Source organism: Eschrichtius robustus, chromosome 2 (genome assembly GCF_028021215.1).
Source record: "Eschrichtius robustus isolate mEscRob2 chromosome 2, mEscRob2.pri, whole genome shotgun sequence".
In the NCBI taxonomy this organism is placed as follows: Eukaryota; Metazoa; Chordata; class Mammalia; order Artiodactyla; family Eschrichtiidae; genus Eschrichtius; species Eschrichtius robustus.
Window position 1 is genome coordinate 117,927,031 of NC_090825.1, and position 23,120 is coordinate 117,950,150.

Here is a 23,120-nt window from a genome sequence, read left to right on the forward strand (position 1 = left end):
GACACAGAACAGAAAGGCTTCCTCTGATCCTTCTGCCTTCTTGTTCACTGACAATTGGTTATTCTTTCGTTGCCTCTGCAGCAATACAAGGGGGGAGTCTTAGGGGAACAGAGACCCGGAGGGGTAAAGGAACCTTATATTTATGTAAGATGAGCTGCAGCTATTGAAATTGCTGGCTATTGTGAGATAAATCCCAGCCTTCCACATTTTGCTTAATAACAGCAGACTTTTCACTGCAAAGCATTAATGGAGTCCAAATTCCAGCCAGGCTTGGGAAATCAAGAGTAACTCTCTTGATGTAATGGTTTTGCAGGCTCTTGAAGACATTGTCATCCGTTAAAGAAAAAAATTTATATCACTCTTGAAAGAAAGAAAATGTCTTGGGTGATAAATGAAAAAAATGTGAAGTAAAATGAGGAAAAGCTTGAGGGAAGAATCTCTTTAAAATTTTACTAGATTCTCCCCACTATGATCAAAACGGGTCAAATAAGAGCTTAGCCTGCAGCTTCATGGAACCAATTTTTTAAAGAAAGAATATTAAAACCTGAAATATTGGTTATTTGCCAAGGCACACACTGGAAGTAAAAGCCACTTGGCTAGGAGCAGAATTGAGTGTTGGATCGCAGGATGCTAGTTTTAGGTTTGCTCCGCGAAAGATGACAGCACTTGCCATCCCCCCCTCCCTCTGCCTTAGAAGTTTCTGCAGTATTTAGGAGTATTCAGGGGAAATGTTGGTGTCAGGGGGGAAATAATCCCCATCATCAGTAACCTCAGAGCGCCTCACTTGCGTTTGTTTCTTTGAACGTGGAGCCGCCGCCCAGATATCCGTACTTAGCCAGGGCCCTCGGTGTATTTTCTTGACTTGCGCTTGGAAATCTTTTCCTGGGAGCTGAAAGCCCAAGTCCTAGAGACTTAACTGCTTTTCCTAGAATAATCTCCTTACAAGACCAGTTCAGCAGCCGAGGGACCGTGGAGACCGGCTGAACAGGACAGTGGGGGCAGGGAAAAAGGGAGTGGCCGTGTTCCCGGGGTCTGCTGGGATCCGGCCGGTCCGGGGCGAAGGAGCTGGGGCTGGAGTGGCTGGAGCGACTGGGCAGTCCGGGTCGCCGTCCGCCACCTCGGTGCGGAATCGGAGCCGGACTTGCTGAGCATTCCTCCCCCTCCTCTTCTGCTTCCTCTTCCCTCCCCCTGGACCGGCGGCGGCGGCGGCAGGAAACGAAGCCGGGCTGAGCGACTCCGAGGCGAGCAGAGGAGCTGGGATATGGGGAGTCAGAGCGGGCGGCGGGGCCAGGAGCCCTCCGGAGGGCCCACGAGGGGAGCGGCCCCGGCGTTTGCTAGCTCGTGAGGCGTGGGGGAGCGGGCGCAGGGCGGCACGAGCGGAGGCGGAGGCGCGGCCCCGGCGTGGAGCACGGCTGGGGAAGCTGCTGCCTCCGGCCCTGCCCGGCTGCCTCCGCCGCGGCTGGTGGCTATGGAGCTGGCGGGTACCAGACCTGGGGCAACAGAGCATCCCCGACTCCGGACGCCCATGTCCTGGCTGCTGCTGCTTTTCCTGCTGCTACTGCTGCTGCCGGGCCCAGCGGCCTCCCAGCTGCGATACTCGGTGCCGGAGGAGCAGACACCTGGCGCGCTTGTGGGCAACGTGGCTCGCGCGCTGGGGCTGGAGCTGCGGCGCTTGGGGCCGGGCTGCCTGCGTATCAACCACCTGGGTGCGCCCAGCCCGCGCTACCTGGAGCTGGACCTGACCAGTGGAGCTCTCTTCGTCAACGAGCGCATTGACCGGGAGGCGCTGTGTGAGCAGCGGCCTCGCTGCCTGCTCAGCCTGGAAGTGCTGGCGCACAGCCCCGTGGCGGTGAGTGCCGTGGAGGTGGAGGTACTGGACATCAACGACAACTCGCCGCGCTTCCCGCGGCCCGACTACCAGCTTCAGGTAAGCGAATCGGTGGCACCTGGAGCGCGCTTTCACATAGAGAGCGCGCAGGACCCCGACGTGGGCACCAACTCGGTGCAGACCTACGAGCTCAGCCCCAGCGAGCACTTCGAGCTGGACCTGAAACCCCTGCAGGAGAACAGTAAGGTGCTGGAGCTGGTGCTGCGTAAGGGCCTAGACCGCGAGCAGGCAGTCTTGCACCACCTGGTTCTCACAGCTGTGGACGGGGGCAGCCCTGCCCGCTCGGGCACCGCGCAGATCTCTGTGCTTGTCCTGGACACTAACGACAATTCTCCCGCCTTCGACCAGTCCACTTACCGCGTCCAGCTTCGGGAGGACGCGCCCCCAGGCACATTGGTGGTGAAGCTGAATGCCTCAGACCCGGATGAGGGCTCCAATGGCGAGCTCACGTACTCCTTGAGCAGCTACACGTCGGACCGGGAGAGGCAGCTCTTCAGCATCGACGCCAGCACGGGGGAAGTGCGGGTAAGTGGAGAGCTGGATTATGAGGAGGCCTCTTCCTACCAGATCTATGTGCAGGCAACAGACCGGGGTCCAGTGCCCATGGTGGGTCACTGCAAGGTGCTGGTGGACATCGTGGACGTGAATGATAACGCACCAGAGGTGGTGCTCACGGACCTGTACAGCCCAGTGCCTGAAGATGCTGCCCCCAACACCGTTGTGGCCCTTCTCAGTGTCAATGACCAAGACTCAGGTCCCAACCGGAAAGTGAGCCTGGGCCTGGAGGCCACACTGCCTTTCCGACTGAATGGCTTTGGAAACTCCTACACACTGGTGGTGAGTGGCCCCCTGGACAGGGAGCAGGCGGCTGCCTACAACATCACAGTGACAGCCACTGATGGGGGAGTACCACAGCTCACATCCCAGCGGACACTGCAGGTTGAGATCTCTGACATCAATGACAATCCGCCCAGCTTCCTGAAGGACTCCTACTCCATTTACATCGAGGAGAACAATTTGCCAGGGGTGTTGCTCTGCACTGTGCAAGCCACAGACCCAGATGAAAAGGAGAATTCGGAGGTGACCTACTCCCTCCTGGAGAGGGAGATTCAAGGGCTGCCAGTCACCTCCTATGTCTCCATTAACAGTGCCAGTGGCAGCCTTTATGCTGTCAACTCCTTTGATTATGAGAAGTTTCGGGAGTTCTTTGTGACTGTGGAGGCCCGGGACAAGGGGAGCCCACCACTGAGCAGCACTGTGACCACCAACGTGTATGTGGTGGACGTGAATGACCATGCCCCTCACATCCTATATCCTACCTCAACCAATTCGTCAGCAGCCATTGAAATGGTGCCTCGAACTGCCCCTGCTGGCTACCTGGTCACTAAAGTCATAGCCATGGACTCAGACTCTGGGCAGAATGCTTGGCTCTTTTACCATCTGGCCCAGATTTCTGACCTGGACCTCTTTAAAGTAGAGCTACATACAGGAGAAATTAGGACTACCAGGAAGATGGGAGATGAGAGTGGAACCACTTTCAACCTGACCGTGGTGGTCCGAGACAATGGAGAGCCATCGCTGTCAGCCTCTGTGGCCATTACAGTAGCTGTGGTGGATAGGGTTTCCAGAATCCTCCCTGACACTCAGAGACATGTGAGAAGTCCTCGGACATACTCTGAAATTACACTTTATCTAATCATAGCATTAAGCACAGTGTCTTTTATATTTCTTTTGGCAATCATTGTTTTGAGCATCATCAAGTGCTACCGCTACACTGCTTATGGCACTGCGTGCTGTGGAGGCTTCTGTGGAGTGAGGGAGAGGTGCCCTGCAGACCTCTACAAACAGGCCAACAACAATATTGATGCCAGGATACCACACGGCCTCAAAGTGCAGCCTCACTTCATTGAAGTGCGAGGGAACGGCTCCCTCACCAAGACCTACTGCTACAAGGCCTGTCTGACAGCAGGCTCAGGGAGTGACACTTTCATGTTTTACAACACAGGGGCGCAGACAGGACTGGGACCTGGGGGAGCCCAAGCAGCAGCAGGTGACAGCAGGCACCTCACAGGCCAAAGTGGGCAGAGTGCTGGGAACCTGATTATTCTAAAAAACGAAGCTGTTTCTCAAAATCAGGTGAGATAGTAGTCAAGGGGTCTTTCACAAAGTCATGCATTTTTCACATTCCCCCCGCCCCCTCGCAGTATCATGTAGTTGGCTTTCTCGAGTTATTAACAATGACAAGGGTTATCTGGTAAACTGTGTGTGTGTGTGTGTGTGTGTGTGTGTGTGTGTGTGTGTGTGTATTACCTGTGATTGGATTATAATCTGCTATGTTTCCTCTCTAGAAAAATAGGACTAGAGAATTGTTTTACTTTCCATTTTCTTTTCAGATATATGAAACCTTGACCATAAAATTGTTTGAGAAATGAGGATTTGTCTTAAGTATGTGGTGTTAAAGCACAGCTCTGTAGATAGAGCTGTAGAATAGGCCTGAGAATAAGATGATGCTATAGAGGGTAACATTATGAGATTCAGGGAGAAATGGCCTGTGCTGTATCATCTACAGGGAAGGTTCCCTTTTGAAATCCTACAGGAGAGTTGTTTTTCAAAAGTTCTGAAACCTCTCGGGGCTGTGGTGGTCATCTCTGTATGCTGTCCCTTTTTATACCATGGACTATCTACAATGAAAAGTATCCAGTTAATATTTCTGGTAATTGCATTGAACTAATGTGATGAGATCTGCTAGAAAGTCATGTCAGAGGTGATAAAGCCATAGAATGTGGACCTCACCCTGAAGACAAAGTTTGATTTGGCTGTTTACTGTGGTAACTATTCTGTTGGGGCTGTCGGAGGAGATGAATGATGGTACGGCAGGCATCCAAGAACCAATTTGTCTGGTTGGGCCAGGGAGATGGTAGAATGAGTGGATTAGGGATGTGGGGGTATGGTGAAGACCAGGACAAGATGGGGTTGGGGAGAAAGAATTCTGCCGCTAGTTATCTTTTTTGGCCTTGTGTGAACTCCTTGTAAGAGGATTTCCCTGCATTTAATGTAAATGTAATCTTCTGATTTCCTCTTGAGAATTCCTAGGGTTTTGATGAGATGTGAAGCAGCCTCTTCAAGCCCCTCATGTCTTTAAGTTAAATGATAGTACTTTAAATGGTACTTCAACATGTTCCAAAGCACACATTCAATTTCTGGATCTAGCTACAAAAGCCTTGGAAAGTGGATGGCTTACTGTACATGAGAGACAGGGAGACAGGTGTTAGTAGATACACTGGTTTTAAGTAGGTGTAAGGCCAGTTTGCTCAGTATATGAAGGATGTATATAAATTGTTGGACAGTGCATGTGTTTGTGTAGTGTGTTTGTCTCCATATGCATGCTTGAAATAATAGAATTCTGCTTTGTGATACTTTAAACTTGGATTTCAGAAGCCAAAATTTTGTCCCATAAAAAGTGATGAATTGTTTCTTCCCAAAGAACTACTTTGTAGCTAGGACTTTCAGAGATCCTACAAAATGAGTTAATAATATTTGTCCCTTCTATATTTTTGTGATGTGTTTTCATTGACATATTGTTGTCTTTTTATTAATGTCCATAGTTTCACATTCTAAATTCATGCTCATCTTCAGGAAATTAATGCATAAGCACAGAAAAGAAGAGAGATGGATTGAGAGAATTTCCATGTACATTGTAGGTAGATTTATCAGAAGAGCCTGATGTTAGTCAATGCTGAGCAGCCACGGGAGGCAGATTGCAGATTAAGAAGAACGGGTGGGGGTGGGGGGAATCAAAGAGCCTCCAGAATTCTTTAGATCATAGCTTTTGGCAGCATGTAGAAAGGCTTAATTTTAAATAAGGATGCTGTAGACATTTGCTGAACAAATTACTGTGACGTCCTTTTGGGCCTGGGGTGGCTGCAGGTGGTAAAGAGGCGCAGAGAGCAGGCCAGGCAAGCGTTGCAACCAGCTGTGAGCTGGAAGCGCAGGAGAGTGACACTCTCACCCTCTCTCTCCTGACTCAAAGCTTGGGGCAATTTGATACGTGAACTATTTCTGTCTTATACTGACCTGTGTGTTAATATGTGCTTTGGTTCACAAACCTTTCATTTAGGGAGAAAATTATGTCAGAAAAGTGCTTGCTTTTGTGGGATTTTGCCAGGAGAGTACATGATTTTAATAAAGGCAAATTTTTGCCAGACATTTTTGGAAATCCAGTGAAGAGAGCCCTAAGATCTATAGCTCCTGGAATTATTGCGGTTATGGGTAGAGAGTGAGTCACGTTGTCATAGCATGGCAAAATGGGGACAAAAATCACTCAACTCTGAAAGTCATCACTGCTAGATCAACCTGTTAAATTCTCATGTTAGGCTTTCTTTCTTCCCCACCCAGTCACTGCAGATGGCAGGAGAGTCCTGGGGTGCAACTGATTCCATGTGCCTACATTAAAATTAGATGGGGATCGGAAAGGATGAGTAAGGGAATTTGCGCTCACTGACCACCCTACTATACAAAAATATTCTGTACTGCAATATATGTATGGTTTCATTACCTGTAAGTCATACATTAAACAAATATTTATCAACATCTAGCACATGAGGAAACAAGCTCAGAGAGGTTAAGTAACACACACAGTCACTCTCCTAGTGGTATTTTAAGTCATATCTGTCTGACTCCAAAGACTGTGCTTTTTGAAACAGTATGAGTAGATAGAAATCCCAATGTTTATATTCCTTTTGATATGGGATCCTCAGGCATTCAGGCTACCACTGATTCACCTAGTAGTGTCAGTTAACTGCTCTGGAAAAAGAGGAATTCTTTGCATAGAAGTAGGTCACCAATGGGAGGATCAGTGAGTAAAAACGTTACCACCAAGCTAGGATATTTTTATTTGTTGTACCGTTGGCAAAACCTGTTCAGATCTTTTATCTTTGTTCTCTCTCTAATTTCTCTCTTGTTGCTTATTAAATATCAGTATTTAACATCAGGCTAATCTTTTGGTAGATTTTACCCCCAGTGAGTTTATTTCATGAGCCACTTGTGCAGTGAGGTTTCTGAAGTAACTGTTTAGCAGTGGGGCAGAATTTCTCTTTGGAGAGCTCTGAAAAGCTGGTGTTCAATGTGGTTGGCACCCTCTTCAGAATCTCCAAGAAAAGGAACCAAACCTTAAGGTGGATTCTGTGCATCTGTGGTCCTGTGACTGCTGATGAGTCACTTTGAGTGCTCTGGGCAGATTCGTCCAACTGCGCCTCAGTGGGACCAGCTGGCACAAGATGTGGAAATCACAAAAGAGTAGCAGAAATGAGTTAAGTTTACATTCACTTTCACTTATTTTAAAGCAAGTTGTAGTCACCAAATCTTCAGTTATTTTTGCCACTGTGCGTACATATTCACTCTAATTCCAGTTGTGGTAACTTTGAAGGGTGAACCCTTCTTTCAGTGGCACCTAATTTATTTCTTGCAGGACTGACTTTTCTAGCTGGTGACTGACTCTGTCCTGGATCAGAACTTACACTTAGTGTAAAGTGCCATCGTGGTGAATTTATAAAAACTGCACAGTGGTCAGAATAGGCAAAGAAATTGTATCTGAACTTCCATCCTCTGATGGTCACTTTTGAATGGGTGGGGCTGTTTTGTTTTGCCATTTCTGTATTGGTTATAAGACTGTTCTTCTGAGAAAAGGTTTATTTTATTTGGTCTGAGAATACGTTAATTTCTTCAAATTACCCCCTTCCTCCCCTTTTCTACAGATCTGCTGAGCTAGATGGAATTATGGCTGAGCTCCTCTCTGTCTCTTTATCTTGCACATATCCTGACTGATGAAGAAATCTATTTATTGTAGCTTGAATGTCATTGGCCTACCCTTTGGTCTGACCCAGGACTGAGCCTGCACATGGGCATCTGGTCTAACTCAGAACACTCTGCAGGGACACAGCCTGGCATATTACAAATTGTCTACTGGCATGCTGTTTGCTTGACAGAATAGCAGAGTTGGTTCTGGATAGTTGCCTTGGTTGGCCACCAATTTTTGCTCTCAGTGAGAGGTCAGGATGATGTCTGTTTGCAAACGTTTGATGAAAAATTACCATCACCAAGCCCAGAGGTTTAGCTGAATTGAATGGGGATTTACAGGTGTCTTTGAATATGAGTTTTGTAAATTTCACCTGGCTCCATGTTCCTGGGCATATTACAGTATGAATATAAATTTGGCTTATTCGTATAATAATATTTTGAGTACTGTAAAAGCATGATTTCAAAAATCAAAGGTCAAGAGAATTCCTTAGCAGTGTTTTAAATCTGCTAGCCTAAAAACTATACAAGTTTTTGTCTTTCGAGGATTTGAACTCGACAAATGCAGAGAAATCTCCAACATTGCAAAAATCGAAGAAAAATGTTAGTCCCTTGGCACATAAGCGACATCAGTTCCTTTCTGGCCTTGCAGGGTCAGAACTCTGGGCTCCAGGGAAGTAAAACTGTGGGTGAGAGAGTAACTGCTGCACTAGCAGGCTGTGCGTCCAGAATTAAGCAAACCTAGCATTTTCTGTTGTAGTAGAACCCATTAGGTATGTTTTAAAGTGATGTGTATTTTATTTTCCTGCTCTGTGGATTAGGATTATAAGTGACTGTTTTTAGAAGTAAGTATTCACCTAGACTTCTCATATTTATCATCTTTTCATTTTGATTTACTAGAAGACTAATATGTAACATAACAATGATTATTTTAGATGTTAGATTCCTTTTTGCCTTCATGACCAACAGTTTATGTGTTCATTTTCTGTTGCTTTGTAACAAATCACCACAAATTAGTGTGTAAAAACAACACTCATTTATTACCTGCACACTGTGACTGGGTTCTCTGCTCAGGTTTTCACCAGGCTGAAATCAACATGTTGGCCAGGCTGAGTTCTCTCTTGGAGGCTCTGGGGAAGAATCTGCTTTCAGGTTCATTCAAGTTGTTGGCAGAATCCAGTTCCATGAGGACTGAGCTCCCCGTTTTCTTACTTACTGTTGGCTGGAGGTCACTCTCAGCTCCTAGAAGTTGCTCTCAGGTCCTTACCAATATTTTAACAGTGGAGAATATTTTCTCACACGGAATTCCTCTCATGCTTCAGATCGCTCTGATTTCTGTCTCTGATCTCTAGACCCAGATTTAAAAGACTCGTATAATTAGGTCATTCCCACCCAGATAATCTCCCTTTTTCAAAGCCAGCTGTGCCGTATAATATAACTTAATCATGGAGTAAGACCCCTCATATTCAGTCTTGGAGATTATACAGGGCATTTACAGTAGGGTGTAGGGATCTTGGAGGCCATTTTAGGATTTTGCCTATCATAATTTATATCGGTGCTCACAAAATATCACTGAAAAATTTGCAGTGGCTACATCTTTAATAGATTCCTCCTAGGAAGGAAAAGGAGATGCTACATGTAGTCTTGTTTCTCAGAGGACCATTTATTGATAGCTTCATGGATTTCCATGATAAGAAGATAGCATATTACTTCACTGAGTAGTCCTATGGTGTTATGAATGACATAGGGTATTTTAAACCTATTTTATTTCAAATCTGTCTTGGAAGAGGTGATTCACCCTTTTGTAGCTCAAATATTCCATAGTATAAATAATACCATTACAGAATAAATCAAGTCTTAGCTATAATTTTGATAGAAACAAATGGATTCTTGTTCTTCAATAATACTACATCACCCACGTGGACTGCCTAATTCAGTTTTTCCACGTCTGGAATTTCATGACTTATTCTACTGAAGGGCTACGCTTTGAAACAACAGAACATACTGGGCTTTTCACCAATAGAAATTAAGGAAAGCCCAGGGATGTACCATCCAAGTACTAGAGAACTAAACATATGTCTCATTATATTAGGTATATCAGCAGTCAACCTCTCAGCTTCAATTTTTCCAAGTTTAATCAATTTTTCCAAGTTCACATGAAACCCACGTACATTTTATTACATTTAATTTTGTATCATTTTAAAATAAATCAATCTGGGAAAGTCAGAAGTAAAAAAGAGAAAAATATATATCTGTCATTCCACGCAAATTTATTTAAAACACAGACTTTCGCGTTAGGGGTACCTAAAGATGACTATCAGCCAAACCTACCTATCAGGCAGGTAATTTAATCTCTCTAAAGTTCCACATTTCTAATTTTTGTAATTTAAGTACGATAGTGTTGCCCTTGTATGGTAGTTAATTTATTCGAAAGCCTTTAAAAAACCTATCAAATACCTGAACCCTGCTAGCTTCTGAGGCTATAGCTATGTATTATGAATATTTGAGAATATCAGTATGTATTATAAACAAAGATATAATCCCTTTCATAAAGTTTATGGTCTAACAAAGGTGTTAGGATAAATGCAGTAATATGTATAAAGTGCTTATTCCATTGCCTAGTATTGTGTGGCTACCTAAAACATATTAATTACTTTCTTCCTTACCTTTTCCCTGCCTGATCTCACTGCTGTAAGATGTCTCATAACTATGATTTTGGCAAATAAATCTCAGAAGCATCTTGTTGCTGAGGGACTATTATAGAAAATAGCAGCATGACAAATTACGTGTCGTTGAGGAAGTGAGATTATGTAATGGACTGAGTTTCCTGGTCAGTCCTGCTAGAACTGTGCCTTTCCACAAAATAAAGTTGGTGATTTCATTCACCAGATCAAGTTGCAGCAATTTTCATCATGGATGTTACCCAGTCATAGAAAAATTGGCAGCATTTGCTCAGCAGATGTCAGAGTCTTTCTTGAAGGAGGGTTCTTACAGCTAACAAGCTGACACCAGTGCTGCTGATGGTCAGGGGAAAGCTGGTGATGATACGATTAATAAAAAGTATTTCAGTCATATTTTCAGGTTTACCAAATGGTTTGCAAATATTTTCTCTTTTGCTCCCTCTACTACCCCTGATAGAAAATGGGAGCCCCTTCATTTCATCTGTAGATAGTTTTATGGTACTTTATGAGGAACATCAATAGCATTTTGTGAATTTGAGAACCAAGGAGGAAGCAGCTTGTATCTTGCCAACAGAATGGAAGGGACCGGAGAGGGCAGTTAGTGTATGGGGACATTTGAGGTAAAGTATCCTAGAGTTGTAGCTTTTTCTGGGCCTTGACTTGGCTAAGTTGTTGAATATCATCTAACCATCCCAAAGTCTGTCTGGAAGTTGAGATGCTGATCACTTCTTCTCTGGATCTTGTGAAGAAGTATGTTTATGAAATACTGTGCATCCCTTGAATGAACTATAAGAATGACAGGAACAAACTTGACATTTTGAAATAGTTTATTGGCATTACTGTGGCCTTGTGTCTACCAAATATAATTATAGTCCAGAGGAAAATGCAGAATACAATCTCCATCTCTTCATCTTTCCATTCAAATAGGCCTCAATATTCAGTGACAGGACCACTTTAATCTCTGCCCATGAAAACACTTCGAGAGGAACATCTGTTATGGGTTTTTCATAATAACATTTTTGCTAATTGATAACAAGATAGTGATGGTGATTGATTTTGTTCCCAGTGACTCCTGAGTAGCTTCTACTCAGCACATAACTTCCAGAGCAGTCTTTAGGTGCCCACATTTTCCTCGGTGTCCCCTCCACTTTGAATTGACAGTTTGAAGACACAGGGCAATGCATCTTTCCAACACATAGGTGGTGCAGAGTGAGTCAGGTTCTTCTTAGGTTTCAGCTGCTCCCTGTTAAACAGAGCTTAGCAAACAGTAATTGAATAAGAAGGCAAAGCCCTCAGAGGAGCAGGAAACAAGTACAATTTTATGAAAAGGATTATGCAGCACAACAAGGTCAAACCCCGCTGTGGTTTGTTTTCCTCTCCCTTGTATTCCTCTTCAATCAGCAGAAGAGGCTGTTATCAGTTGCTGGCATTATGACTGGGCACATCCGCCCAGAGTCAAACATGCTGCAGTTTGCAAAGTCAGCAGCAGATTGCAGTGCTCTGCAGTCCAGCCAGAACAGCAGAATTTGTGTAGCTGTGTGCCCTGTTATAGCTAGAATACCAAACTGGGGATGTTCCCTTAACGGGGCATTTGAGGGCAAAAACAATGAAAGCTTTTCCTCTTTCAGAATAGACTGTCCTTCCACTAATGCTGCTTTAGGAACATAGACCTGTTTTGTTCTGTTTTTTAATTGAAGTATAGTTGATTTACGATATTGTGTTGGTTTCAGGGGTACAGGGATTCCGTTACATATATTCTTTTTAAGATTCTTTTCCATAATAGGTTATTACAAGATATTGAATAGAGTTCCTTTGTGCTATATAGTAAGCCCTTGTTTACCTATTTCATATATAGTAGTGTGTATCTTAATACATAGACCTGTTTTGAGCAAGGCAAAGCCAAAGCCGGTCCTCACAGCATCATTAAATCCAGTTTTCCATGGTATTTCATCTGTGCAAGGACCCTGATGAGCTAATTTAATTTTCTCCTGAAGTGCTATATATATGTGAATATCATCTTAGAGATGCATATGAAGTGGCTTCCTCCATACTTTTAATAGCTACATGGAAATATTTAAGAAACAACTCATCGGTGAATATCGTCACTAGGAGATCATCGTTTTTGCCATATTAACAAAAACTCCCTTTGTGATTTTGCAGCCCCGACAACCCAACCCTGACTGGCGTTACTCTGCCTCCCTGAGAGCAGGAATGCACAGGTATGGCTTTCCCTCCTCATTTCACTCAGAAGTTACTGCAACTGTATGACTCAGATAAACTGTCTTCATAGGCCGGAAGCAGCTGTCAAAACTGAGAAGCTTAGATACTTTGCCAGGGGAATGCAGTTGTTTATATGTCTCCGTGTCTATTCCTTGAAACACTGCAAGCGGTCAGCGCCAAACGCTTATCAAGTGCCGGCAAATAAGAATCTCCTGTAAAATCACAGATACAGGCGACTGTTTACTTTCTCTCATTAAAATTTCTATAAGGAAGTAGCTTCAACTTCTTTCATCCCTTCCCCATCTGTACTTTCTGTCCTTCCCTTAAAATTATAATGAATACTGATGCTTTCAGACTTGAGTACATTGTGTAATATATATGCACTTGTTGTCTACCTTGGTTTTCCATCACACATTGACTGTTATATCCTGTTAACCACAATAATTGTTGTTCATGTTCACCCCTGTTAGAGTCTCCTTATCTTTTCCATCTTGTTGCTATCTTATTGCCTGCCCTCAGTGGCAAGAGCTCTTCAGAGGATGAGCCATGTGAAGGGCCTTTATTGAATATCTCGAGACCAAATCTAGCTTACTTTTAAATTAACCTAGAGTAATAACATTACTTTAAAACTCAGATTAAATATAATTTTGCCTTCTCTACTTTGTCTCTTTGACAGTAATTGATTAACTACCATTATTCCCAGACCTGATCTAGTATTCATGCCACAGGGCCAAATAAAAGATTCATTATTTGTGTCTTTGGGAAACCAAATGGAGAGAGCCAAGCAACTAGTGTTCACTACCACCAAAATAACTTAGTTTTAAAGAAGAAATAAACTCCAGACTTAAGCCCCTCAAAATATCTGGGCAACTCTTGAGTAGATCGTCACCAAACCTTGATCAGTTTCTAAAGAGAGAGCTTACAGAGTATGTATTGAGTTAATGAAAAATTAGTTTTAGCCCGTTAAAAACACATTAAATTAAAATAAATCAACATGTTTCCAAACATTACATTACAAATTGAGCAGAAATCATTATAATGGGTGCCCTTTCTAAATGAGAAGCAATCAGTGAAAACTGAAGATCAGTAGTTGGCTTGGTGAGACATCACATTGGAATCTGGTCATAACTTTAGGCCAGAAACACTTATGCAGATACCAGAATACTAGGTTTCAGAAAGATTCTTTCTATTTGTTAGAAACCAGCTTATGCTTTTGCCTGCATCTGAGCTATTGTGGTGGACTATATGATAGGAAAAAATATGGTTTACAATACCAACTTCTTTTGTCCCAGTTGAATTAGCGCTTTACTTGAAAAGTACCAAAGCTATAAGATGCACCTTTAAAACTATATTAAAATAAAATACTAAACTATATCAGTTCCTTATTCCATTTTCAAATGAAAAAAAAAAGCCACATGTGTTTCTATTCAGGTTTCAATTAAGATATTATGAGATTCAAGTAGGATAAGAAATGAAATAAAAATTAAAACTAAATGTTATTTATTCCTCACAGTGTAGTACATGGAACATATGTTAAAGTTGTGAACTTAAACAACACTCATCTTTTTCACACATACGCTTGGCTTCTTGGCCTTTCTAGCCTCAGATATCATGTGCCTGTTCCTTTGAAAATTCTGCTTTGAGCTGAGCTGGTTCCTAGGGTAGTTCCATCTTCAGAGTGAATCTAATTGAACCCATACAATTTGCTGGTAGAATCCACCAACACCCAAAGGATATTAATATTTGGAAAAAAGAGAAGATTCTAGGGTGTAGATGAAGGGAAGAACAGCAGTAAGGCACAGCTTAATGAGTGAATTTGCACTAGATATGTTGTTTGAAGTCAAAGAGTAAGAGGGTATTGGGAATTCCCTGGCAGTCCAGTGGTTAGGACTCTGTGCTTTCACTGACGAGGGTGCGGGTTCAATCCCTGGTCCAGGAACTAAGATCCCATAAGCCTCCTGGCACGGCCAAAAAAAAAAAAGAGTAAGAGAACATTGAACTTAGAGATGACCTTCCCCCACAATATTTCAAGTTTGCCTGCTCTGTTGAGTCACATGACCCCTTCAGGCAGTAGTACTCTAAGTTTTACTTTAGTAACTTAACTTCCGAGATGAACCAATGCCTAATTTCAAAGAGTCCTCTTATTTTGGTGAGGGTTTTCTTGGGTGATATTTACTCTTAGGGTCCCATTTGTTCCTTTCTTCATCCAGAAAATATTGAGGGTCTCATATCTGCTAACATTACACATACATGAAGAATATGATGTTCTCTCTGCCCTTGAACAATTTACGTTCTATATCTACTTGCCTCTAAGGATCTCCCAGTTCATGTCTCACTCTCTGCAATATTTTATGCTGAATTAATCTCTTCTGAACTGGGATCCATGAGTGGTGGTGATAAACTTCCTCTAGTCCCAGGAAATGTAGGGTGGGTTACCTATGAGGAAAAGATGCAGAAAGAGTAAAACAGAAAATAAAGTTAAGAATTAATTGGGCCAAACTGGAATAATACTACAGTTACCAGCAAATAATGTTCGTGCTTTCCTCTTTCCTATGAGAACCCAGAAATAAGAGAACTAGCAAAAGAGGCTTGGGGCTTTTGAGAACAAGCTCTCCCCATCTGCTTTGGCATTAAGACGATAAAATGGCATTAGCCCTCTGATGGGCTTCCTGTTAGATTTAATGAACACCACACAGCATTACTGAAAACCAAAATTGCTATAAAGATAAAGCATGTTTATCGCCTGCATGGTGTAGCAGGCAGTAAGTCAGCAATGCTTTTGCAGTTGATGCAAGGTGACTGCTCAGTGGTAATTGCTTCAGTTCAAGCATGAGTAAAAAGTGTTAGCTGCAGCCCTGCCTCCAGAGATGTAAGCGCTTTCTGAGGGTGGAAGGAGAGCTGGAAAGGCATTTATGGTCTAACTATTATTTGGGTCTATGTGTTTACTCAGCTCTGTGCACCTGGAAGAGGCTGGCATTCTACGAGCTGGTCCAGGAGGGCCTGATCAGCAGTGGCCAACAGTATCCAGTGCGACACCAGGTAAAGACCCAGGGTCTCTCCCTTCTTGCTTGGGTTCTGGAAAGCCATGAGATGACCTGTTTTTGTAAGACCAGGAATGTCAGTGGCTCTCTTTTTATTCTTACTTCTTTTTCTTACATGTGTGACTTCCTTGCATACATGATTATGCAGGAGTATTTTGATTTTCTACTTAATGTACTTCAGCAGTTGAAAACAGATAACATAAGGGTGTGTGTGTGTGTGTGTGTGTGTGTGTGTAAAGTTATTTTCTGAAATAACTGGGTACATTTCAAATGCTTAGGCCGTCCGAACTACAACAGGCAAGATCTGGTGGCCTCATGCACAGAGATGACACTGTTAGCAAAGATCTTTTGGTTAAAGATGATGGAAATCCACTCAAAGTAGTAAGCAAAAGGGAGACTGATAGATTGATTAACAGATAGATCGATGAAATGGAGTTTCTCATGGAAGTGGAAAAGTTGTCAGAACCAGGGCACCACTCTGGTTGACTTCAAGTCACCATCAGGCCTCCTCCTTCCCTGACATGTACATCATTCTGCAGACTGACTTTTATTGCCTTGACATGCACGTTGCCAAACATGACCAGTCTTGCAGTTTCTTAGTTCAGAGGACCAATGGGAGCTGATTCCTAATCCAAACTTTCAGGAAAGAGGATCTGCCAGATTAAATCAAGAACCCAATGGCTGGGTGAACATAAAAAAATTGCCTAAACTCATATTTCCTTATTTTTCTTATTCTTGCCCAATCACTGAAGCAGTGTCATATAATACAAATATGGCTTTGGAGGCCCATCCCTGTGGCAGTTATCAGAAAGGAAGGATTATAGAGACTGCAAATGTTGTCTATCATAATCCTCTATTAATAGAACATGATGATGATGGTAATAGTTACTAATTATTGAGCCACAATGTACCCAGACACTGTGCCTTGTGTGATCTCATTTATTCCTTGAGACAATCTTGCAAGGGATTTATTATCTCTATTTTACATGTGAGGAGCTAGAGACACAGAGAGATTAAGAAACATACCCAAGTTCACATAGTTTGTAAGTGGCAGAGGTAGGATTCAAACCCAAGTGTGTCTAGTTCCAAATCCAAGTGTATCTAGCTCTTATATTCATAGCATGGCTGGCTTGCAAGAATCCACCCAAATCCAAATGCATACATATATACATACATAACAGATTACATAAGCGTATGTGTAAAAAGTTCTTTCCAAAAATAAGCTGGTGCCTTTCAAATGATTAGGCTATGCAAGTAACATGTGCAGCTAAGGGCCCATTTTCGCTGGCAGCTCTAAGGGTTTTCGTTGATTCTAATCAGCCAGCATTTGCTATTTATGAATGTTGTATAATTCAACTAAAAGTCACATTTGTTAAAAAAAAAACAAATGCCCAAGTTAAAGCAATTCATTAGAGAGCTAATATTGCCAGATGGGAAGGGGAAAAACATAAAATAGTTCATTGACAAATCTGCAACCCTAATGCCAGTGATGGTGTGAAGAAGCGATGGCGGAGGAAGTGGTTTTAGACTACCAAGTGCTGCAGGATGGGAGGCATCTGAAAGGTGAGAACTGCTCAATCCAAGCAGCCCCATGAAATCATGCCCTCCTACCCTGCCTCCATTTCAGGGTTTTTTCTTGTTCTCATAGAGACTCTGTAGGTCAGGCTGATGAGCCCAGAACTAACTTTGAATACATTCTCCCTTTCATCAGTGATGCTGGTTGGTGTATATTCCTAGGCCAGTGGGAAGTAGGAACTGTTTACTGATTATTTTTATCTGCATCTGGCCCAGGACTCTCCTTCAAATTCAAAAGAATGTTAAGAACACATCTTTTAAAAAATATTTATTTTATTGAAGTATAATTGATTTACAATGTTGTGTTAGTTTTTGCTGTACAGCAAAGTGATTCAGATATATGTGTGTATATATATACATATATACACCCATTCTTTTTTATATTCTTTCCCATTATGGTTTATCACGGGACATTGAATATAGTTCCCTGTGCTACACAGTAGGACCTTGTTGTGTATCCATTCTCTATATAATAGTTTGTATCTGCTAATCCCAAACATCCAATCCTTCCCTCCCCAACTCCCACTCCCCCCTTGGCAACCACAGGTCTGTTCTCTTTGTCTTTGAGTCTATATCTGTTTCATGGATGAGTTCATTTGTGTTGCATTTTAGATTCCACACATAAGTGATATCATATGATATTTGTCTTTCTCTTTCTGACTTACTTCACTTAGTATGGTAATTTCTAGGTTCATCCATGTTGCTGCAAGTGGCATTATTATGGCTGAGTAATATTCCATTGTATATATTTACCACATCTTCTTTATCCATTCATCTGTCAATGGACATTTAGGTTGCTTCCATGTCTTGGCTATTGTAAACAGTGCTGCTATGAACATAGGGGTGCATGTATCTTTTCGAATTATAGTTTTGTTCGGATATATGCCCAGGAGCGGGATTGCTGGATCATATGGCGACTGTATTTTTAGTTTTTTTGAGGAACCACCATGCTATTTTCCATAGTGGCTGCACCAAATTACATTCCCACCAACAGTGTAGGAGGGAGGAACCCATCTTCTTGACAGAAGAGAGGGAAGGAGTTGCCATGGCTCCACTTCCCAAATGTCCTAACTCCTCTTGTATAATCCCTTCTCTCCAGTACTATGCCTGGCTGTTGAGTCATGAGTCACAGTTTTCATGGACTGAGCTGGACAGAGCTTATATCTTCCAATTACTCTACGGGTGACCTAACCATACTTTTCAGCATACCTCTGCACCAGTGATAGGACATTAGAGAGATGCTCCTCTGTGTTCTGCTCTGTCCTTTTGGTACTTCAGAGTTTTAGGACTCAAAATATGTTCTGCAATGTTTGGAGGGAATATGGCATAAAGATGAAGATTATGGTTTAGAGTCAGATCTGAATTGAATTCCAATTTCAAACTTACTTGCTGGGTGAGCATAAGCAAATTGCTTAAATTCATGTTTTCTTAATTAACCCATCTGTAAATTGGGTATAATTATAACACCTATCTTATCTAGTTGCCATGATAACTAAAGAAGAAAGAGCTGAATATAGTGCTTGACATATAGTATTAATAAATGTCTAATCTTTTTTTTTTTAATTATTTATTTGGCTGCATCAGGTCTTAGTTGCGGCGTGTGGAATTTTTCGTTGCGGTGTGCAGGCTCTTCATTGTGGCACACAAGCTTCTCTCTAGTTGTGGCGCTCAGGCTCCAGAGCACATGGGCTCAGTAGTTGCAGCACTCAGGCTCTCTAGTTGTGGCACACGGGCTCCAGAGCATGCAGGCTCAGTAGTTGCAGCTTGCAGGCTCTCTAGTTGTGGCGTGTGGGCTGTAGAGTGCATGGGCTCAATAGTTGCGGTGTGCGGGCTCAGTAGTTACGGTGTGCGGGCTCAGTTGCCCCGCAGCATGTGGGATCTTAGTTCCCCAACCAGGGATCAAACCTGCGTCCCCTGCATTGGAAGGTGGATTCTTAACCACCGGACCACCAGGGAAGTCCCAAATATCTAATCTTTTTATTCCTTTTTTTCTGGGATACTTTTGTTTCATGCAGTCTGTGTTGTGGCCTTAGCTGGTAGCATCTTAGCCAGAATTCAGTAGTTCTCATTTCTGAACCCAGATACAGACCCTCTAAGGTTGTCTGGATCATCCTGACATCTGTACAGTCCTGTCACCCCCAGCCGCCCTCCTGGAGATGGCATGAGGAGAATTTATCAGTTCTGCCTGAGAAAAAGGAAAAAAACTTGGTTGCTTTCATTCCCAAGTAGAGCCTGCCTCTCACTGATTCTGTTGTCCTTAGTGTTTCATGACGAAAGTGCAGTTGCTTCCAAAAGGCTTCCTAGTGGCGCCTGAGTCTCCTTTCACTTGTGTCTGAGACCTTCTCAGGAACCAGCACCTTCTCACACCAACACCTGCAACAGCGGCAGCCATGGGAATAGAGAGAGGCCTGCTGTGACCGATCCACCCTCACATGTGTTCTTTGTAGTTGTTTTTCCCCACTGATGAATTCTTTGGCTTTGTCCCCAAACTGTTCATTCATTTTCACAGTCCCCAGAAGCCTAGGCAAAGATGCCACTCTCTGAAGGGATCAATGGGGACATCACCAGGTGATGTTTCCTGCAGCATAAACAAGTCGGGCATTAAATCTGTTAATCCCAATTGTTGGCCACTTTCTCCAGCCTTGCCTCTGTGTGAGCAGACCTGGACCACAGGCTTCTTATTTCCTTGGCAGCTCAGTGAGACTGAACAGGGAAAGAAAAGGAGCTGAGTAGGGAGTGCACAGCACACAGTTATCCTTCAGATGGAGGGGTGTGTTGGGGGGCTGAGGGCGTTAAAGGGCCAGTCATTCGTGCTTACAACTCTTTTAACGTTCTCAGTGTCAAGCTCTGAACAGGGTTTAATGAGTGCCCTCTTGTGACAGTTCCTAGAGAGAATCCCAAGAGATTATAAAAAGACTGTCCCTGCCTTCAAGAGAGCTAGTCTGGCTTCGGGGCCCCTGGCTGCTTTGCTATCTTGCACTGGTCCTTCCAGCCTCCTCTTTCTACATTTCATGGGATCTCAGGACTTACCTAAGGCAATAGTAAATTAATTTTGGAGTGGGAGATATTCGCTATTTTCAAAAGAGCTCAGAATTCAAAAGAGCTCAGAGCTCAGCCAAAGGGTCATCAGTGGAGGAATTCCGAAATGCACAGCACCGCCAAAGATAACATTATAGCTTTTCAAGGAACACCCCAGAGGATCTGGGGCTGAAGTGTGAAAGGTTAATTAGGTAGGTGAGGCAACTAAGGCCATGAGGTTTCCTTAGAGAAGCTTAGTTTATTTTTTATTTTATTTTTTTGGGGGGGGCTTTCATTCTTCTGTGTTGTTGCCTGCATTATCTCTGTCTCTTTTTTTATGGGGGTATAGTTGTTTTACAATGTTGTGTTAGTTTCTACTGTACAGTGAAGTAGAGTTCCCTGTGCCATACAGCAGGTTCTCATTAGTTATCCATTTTATACATATTAGTTAGTGTATATATGTCAGTCCCAATCTCCCAATTCAGCCCACCCCCAATTTCCCCCCTGGGTGTCCATACGTTTGTTTTCTACGTCTGTGTCTCTATTTCTGCCTTGCAAACAGGTTCATCTGTATAGAGAAGCTTAGTTTAGAGTGACTACACAGGGGTTCTCAAGGTATGGTGCCCAGAGCCACACTGACAATACCTATCAAATCTGAAATTCTCGGGCTGGGGCCCGGCCATCTGTGTTTTAAGGAGCCCTCCAAGTGATCCTGATGAACCCTAAGGTTATAGAGTTGAGAGTAAATATTCCTGAGATTGTCTGATACCTTTGAAGGCTCAGAAACCATGCAGGGAAGCCATCTGTTTATGATTCTTACAGGAAGCAGGAAGCCTTTCCCCATATCAGAGAGATGATACGCAAGAGCTTAGGCTCTGGGTCAGAGTAAACCTCATTTTAATTCTGGCTTGCCACTCAGCAATTGTATGTTCCTGGGACCATTACGTAACTTTTCTGAGTCCCAGTTTCTTTCTCTGTAAAATGGAGATAGTAGTAGCGTCTACCTTACAGGGTTGTTGGCAAGAATTAAATGAGATAACACACACAGCCTGGAGAACACTGTTTAGTAAATGGTAGATATTTTTATGATTTTTCAAGGTATGAGTCTATCCTTCAACTTCAGAATTTAGGTCTGAGTTGTTCTGAGTAGTCTCTGTGGGAAGGCCTTATTACAGAGCAGATTTTTTTAAAAGCGCCTTTTTGTGTCCTTGGGGGATTGTTTTTGCCCTGGTTTGCTGCATCTCTTTACTCTGTGGAAAACGGACAGTTTATGTGCCCTAGTTTTATAGGGAGATTCATGCTCTTATCTGTCTTAGGGATTCCTACCTCCCTGACAAAATCACCTCCCCACAGAGGGGCTCCATGGAGACCTCCATCTCTGATTCTTCCCCAGAAAGAAGCCATGATCCTTAAATTTGGGGGAATCCATATAGGAGTACTGTCAACATGAATTTTTCCACATCATGAGTGACTGCAGCCTCAGGCCTTGTTTGAGAATTTAGAAAGCATGCTGTTCCACTAACCTGCTCACCCTCAACTTCTGCTGTTGTCATGGCAACGATAGTCCTGGGAGATGTGTGCATATCTTTATCAGGAAAAAAAAAAATAAGATCTGCGATCTATGTGGGTGGAGCAGCTCCCTCCCGTCAGTATCCTCCACTGTCACCTCGCATCTCACAGCCCAGGAGTGCCAGCTTGCCTTAGTCGTGTCTAGTAGCCAAGGAAAGTCAGTCCTTGTGTAAGATACACTTTTACTTTCCGGGGGTGTGGAGCTCATCATGTCTGTTGGAGTTCTCTATGTAGCTCATCTTGCGTGTTCTGACCTGGCCTGGAGGGAGGGAGTGAGGTGGTGTGAGAAGGGGAATTAGAATCCTCTACCCAGGAGAAGCTGGGAAGTTTAAGTCTCTGCTGGCTCCATCCGTGACTTTCTTCAGCTCCTTCTTAGGAGAACACTCTGCACCTCTATTTTTAATGGTCATGTAAATAAAAAACTAGAATGAAGAATTCCTGCTTTTCCTGAAATCAAAAGTTTCTGTTGAATAAATAGATTCTGAGATATTTCTTTCCCTCCACCCTGTATTCCCTGCGCCTCTCTCATTCTTCCTACACCCATTCTTCCAGGTTCGGTAGCCCTGAGCAGGATACAGTCAGGGTTGGGGCCGTGATACATTGTAAAAGGATTTCTTCTGTGTCAGAGACCCGCAACAGATCATGTGCCTCCTGAAAATCGAATCCCTTGAGCGCTCAGACGTGTGCTCCTGGGCATACATTTTGGAGAGGAGAGTGTAGTGGGGAGAGGGGAGGAGCAGGAACCGTTCTCTTAGGCTGCGGTTCCCTTCAAATCCCGCAGAGGCAGAGAAGCAGCTGATGCAGGGTCAGGAAATGGACACTCATTACAGTCCCTCTGGTTATCATTGGTCCATCTAATGAGCCACTGGAGCAGTACAGTCTGGCCCCTGCAAACTTCATCATGAGAAACAACTTTTGCATATGTCTTAGGAAAATAATACCCTTCATTCTTCTTTTGTTTGAGTGTTGCTTGGGACAGGAGAGTTTCTGAATAACCCTGCCTTCTAGCTTTCTCTACACACCGTCCTTTGTAGCTGAATTTTTAAGCCCCTTATCGAAAGGGAAATTCAAGTTTCTGTTGGGGAGATCCTAGGGTCTCAAGGACCAAGGAAGGGGTGTGTGTGTGTGTGTGTCACCAACTCTGCTACCTGACTTGGCTCAAAGACGACAGGCCACCTGTGTGTTTGAGAGCTTTGTGGGGAAGTGGAAGTGGCGGGTGAGAGTCAGCAGTTCATTCTGTGGGAAAGAGTGCTTGGATTGTATAGAATTGGTGGGCTTGGAGCGCCTCCCTGGGAGGTGCTTGGACAAGAAAGACCTATTTACGGCCTGGGTTGA

General features: G+C 43.5%; 1 protein-coding gene across 2 annotated transcripts in view; it reads left to right on the forward strand.

Annotated features, from left to right (window-relative positions):
- Window positions 1-23,120, forward strand: part of LOC137759609 (protocadherin alpha-13) — a 152,143-nt gene that overhangs the window by 109,123 nt on the left and 19,900 nt on the right. For both annotated transcript variants that reach the window (XM_068536035.1, XM_068536036.1), the window contains exons 2-3: window positions 12,523-12,581; window positions 15,533-15,621. In XM_068536035.1, the coding sequence (XP_068392136.1) occupies window positions 12,523-12,581; window positions 15,533-15,621 (148 nt within the window). The remainder of the gene's footprint in view (window positions 1-12,522; window positions 12,582-15,532; window positions 15,622-23,120) is intronic.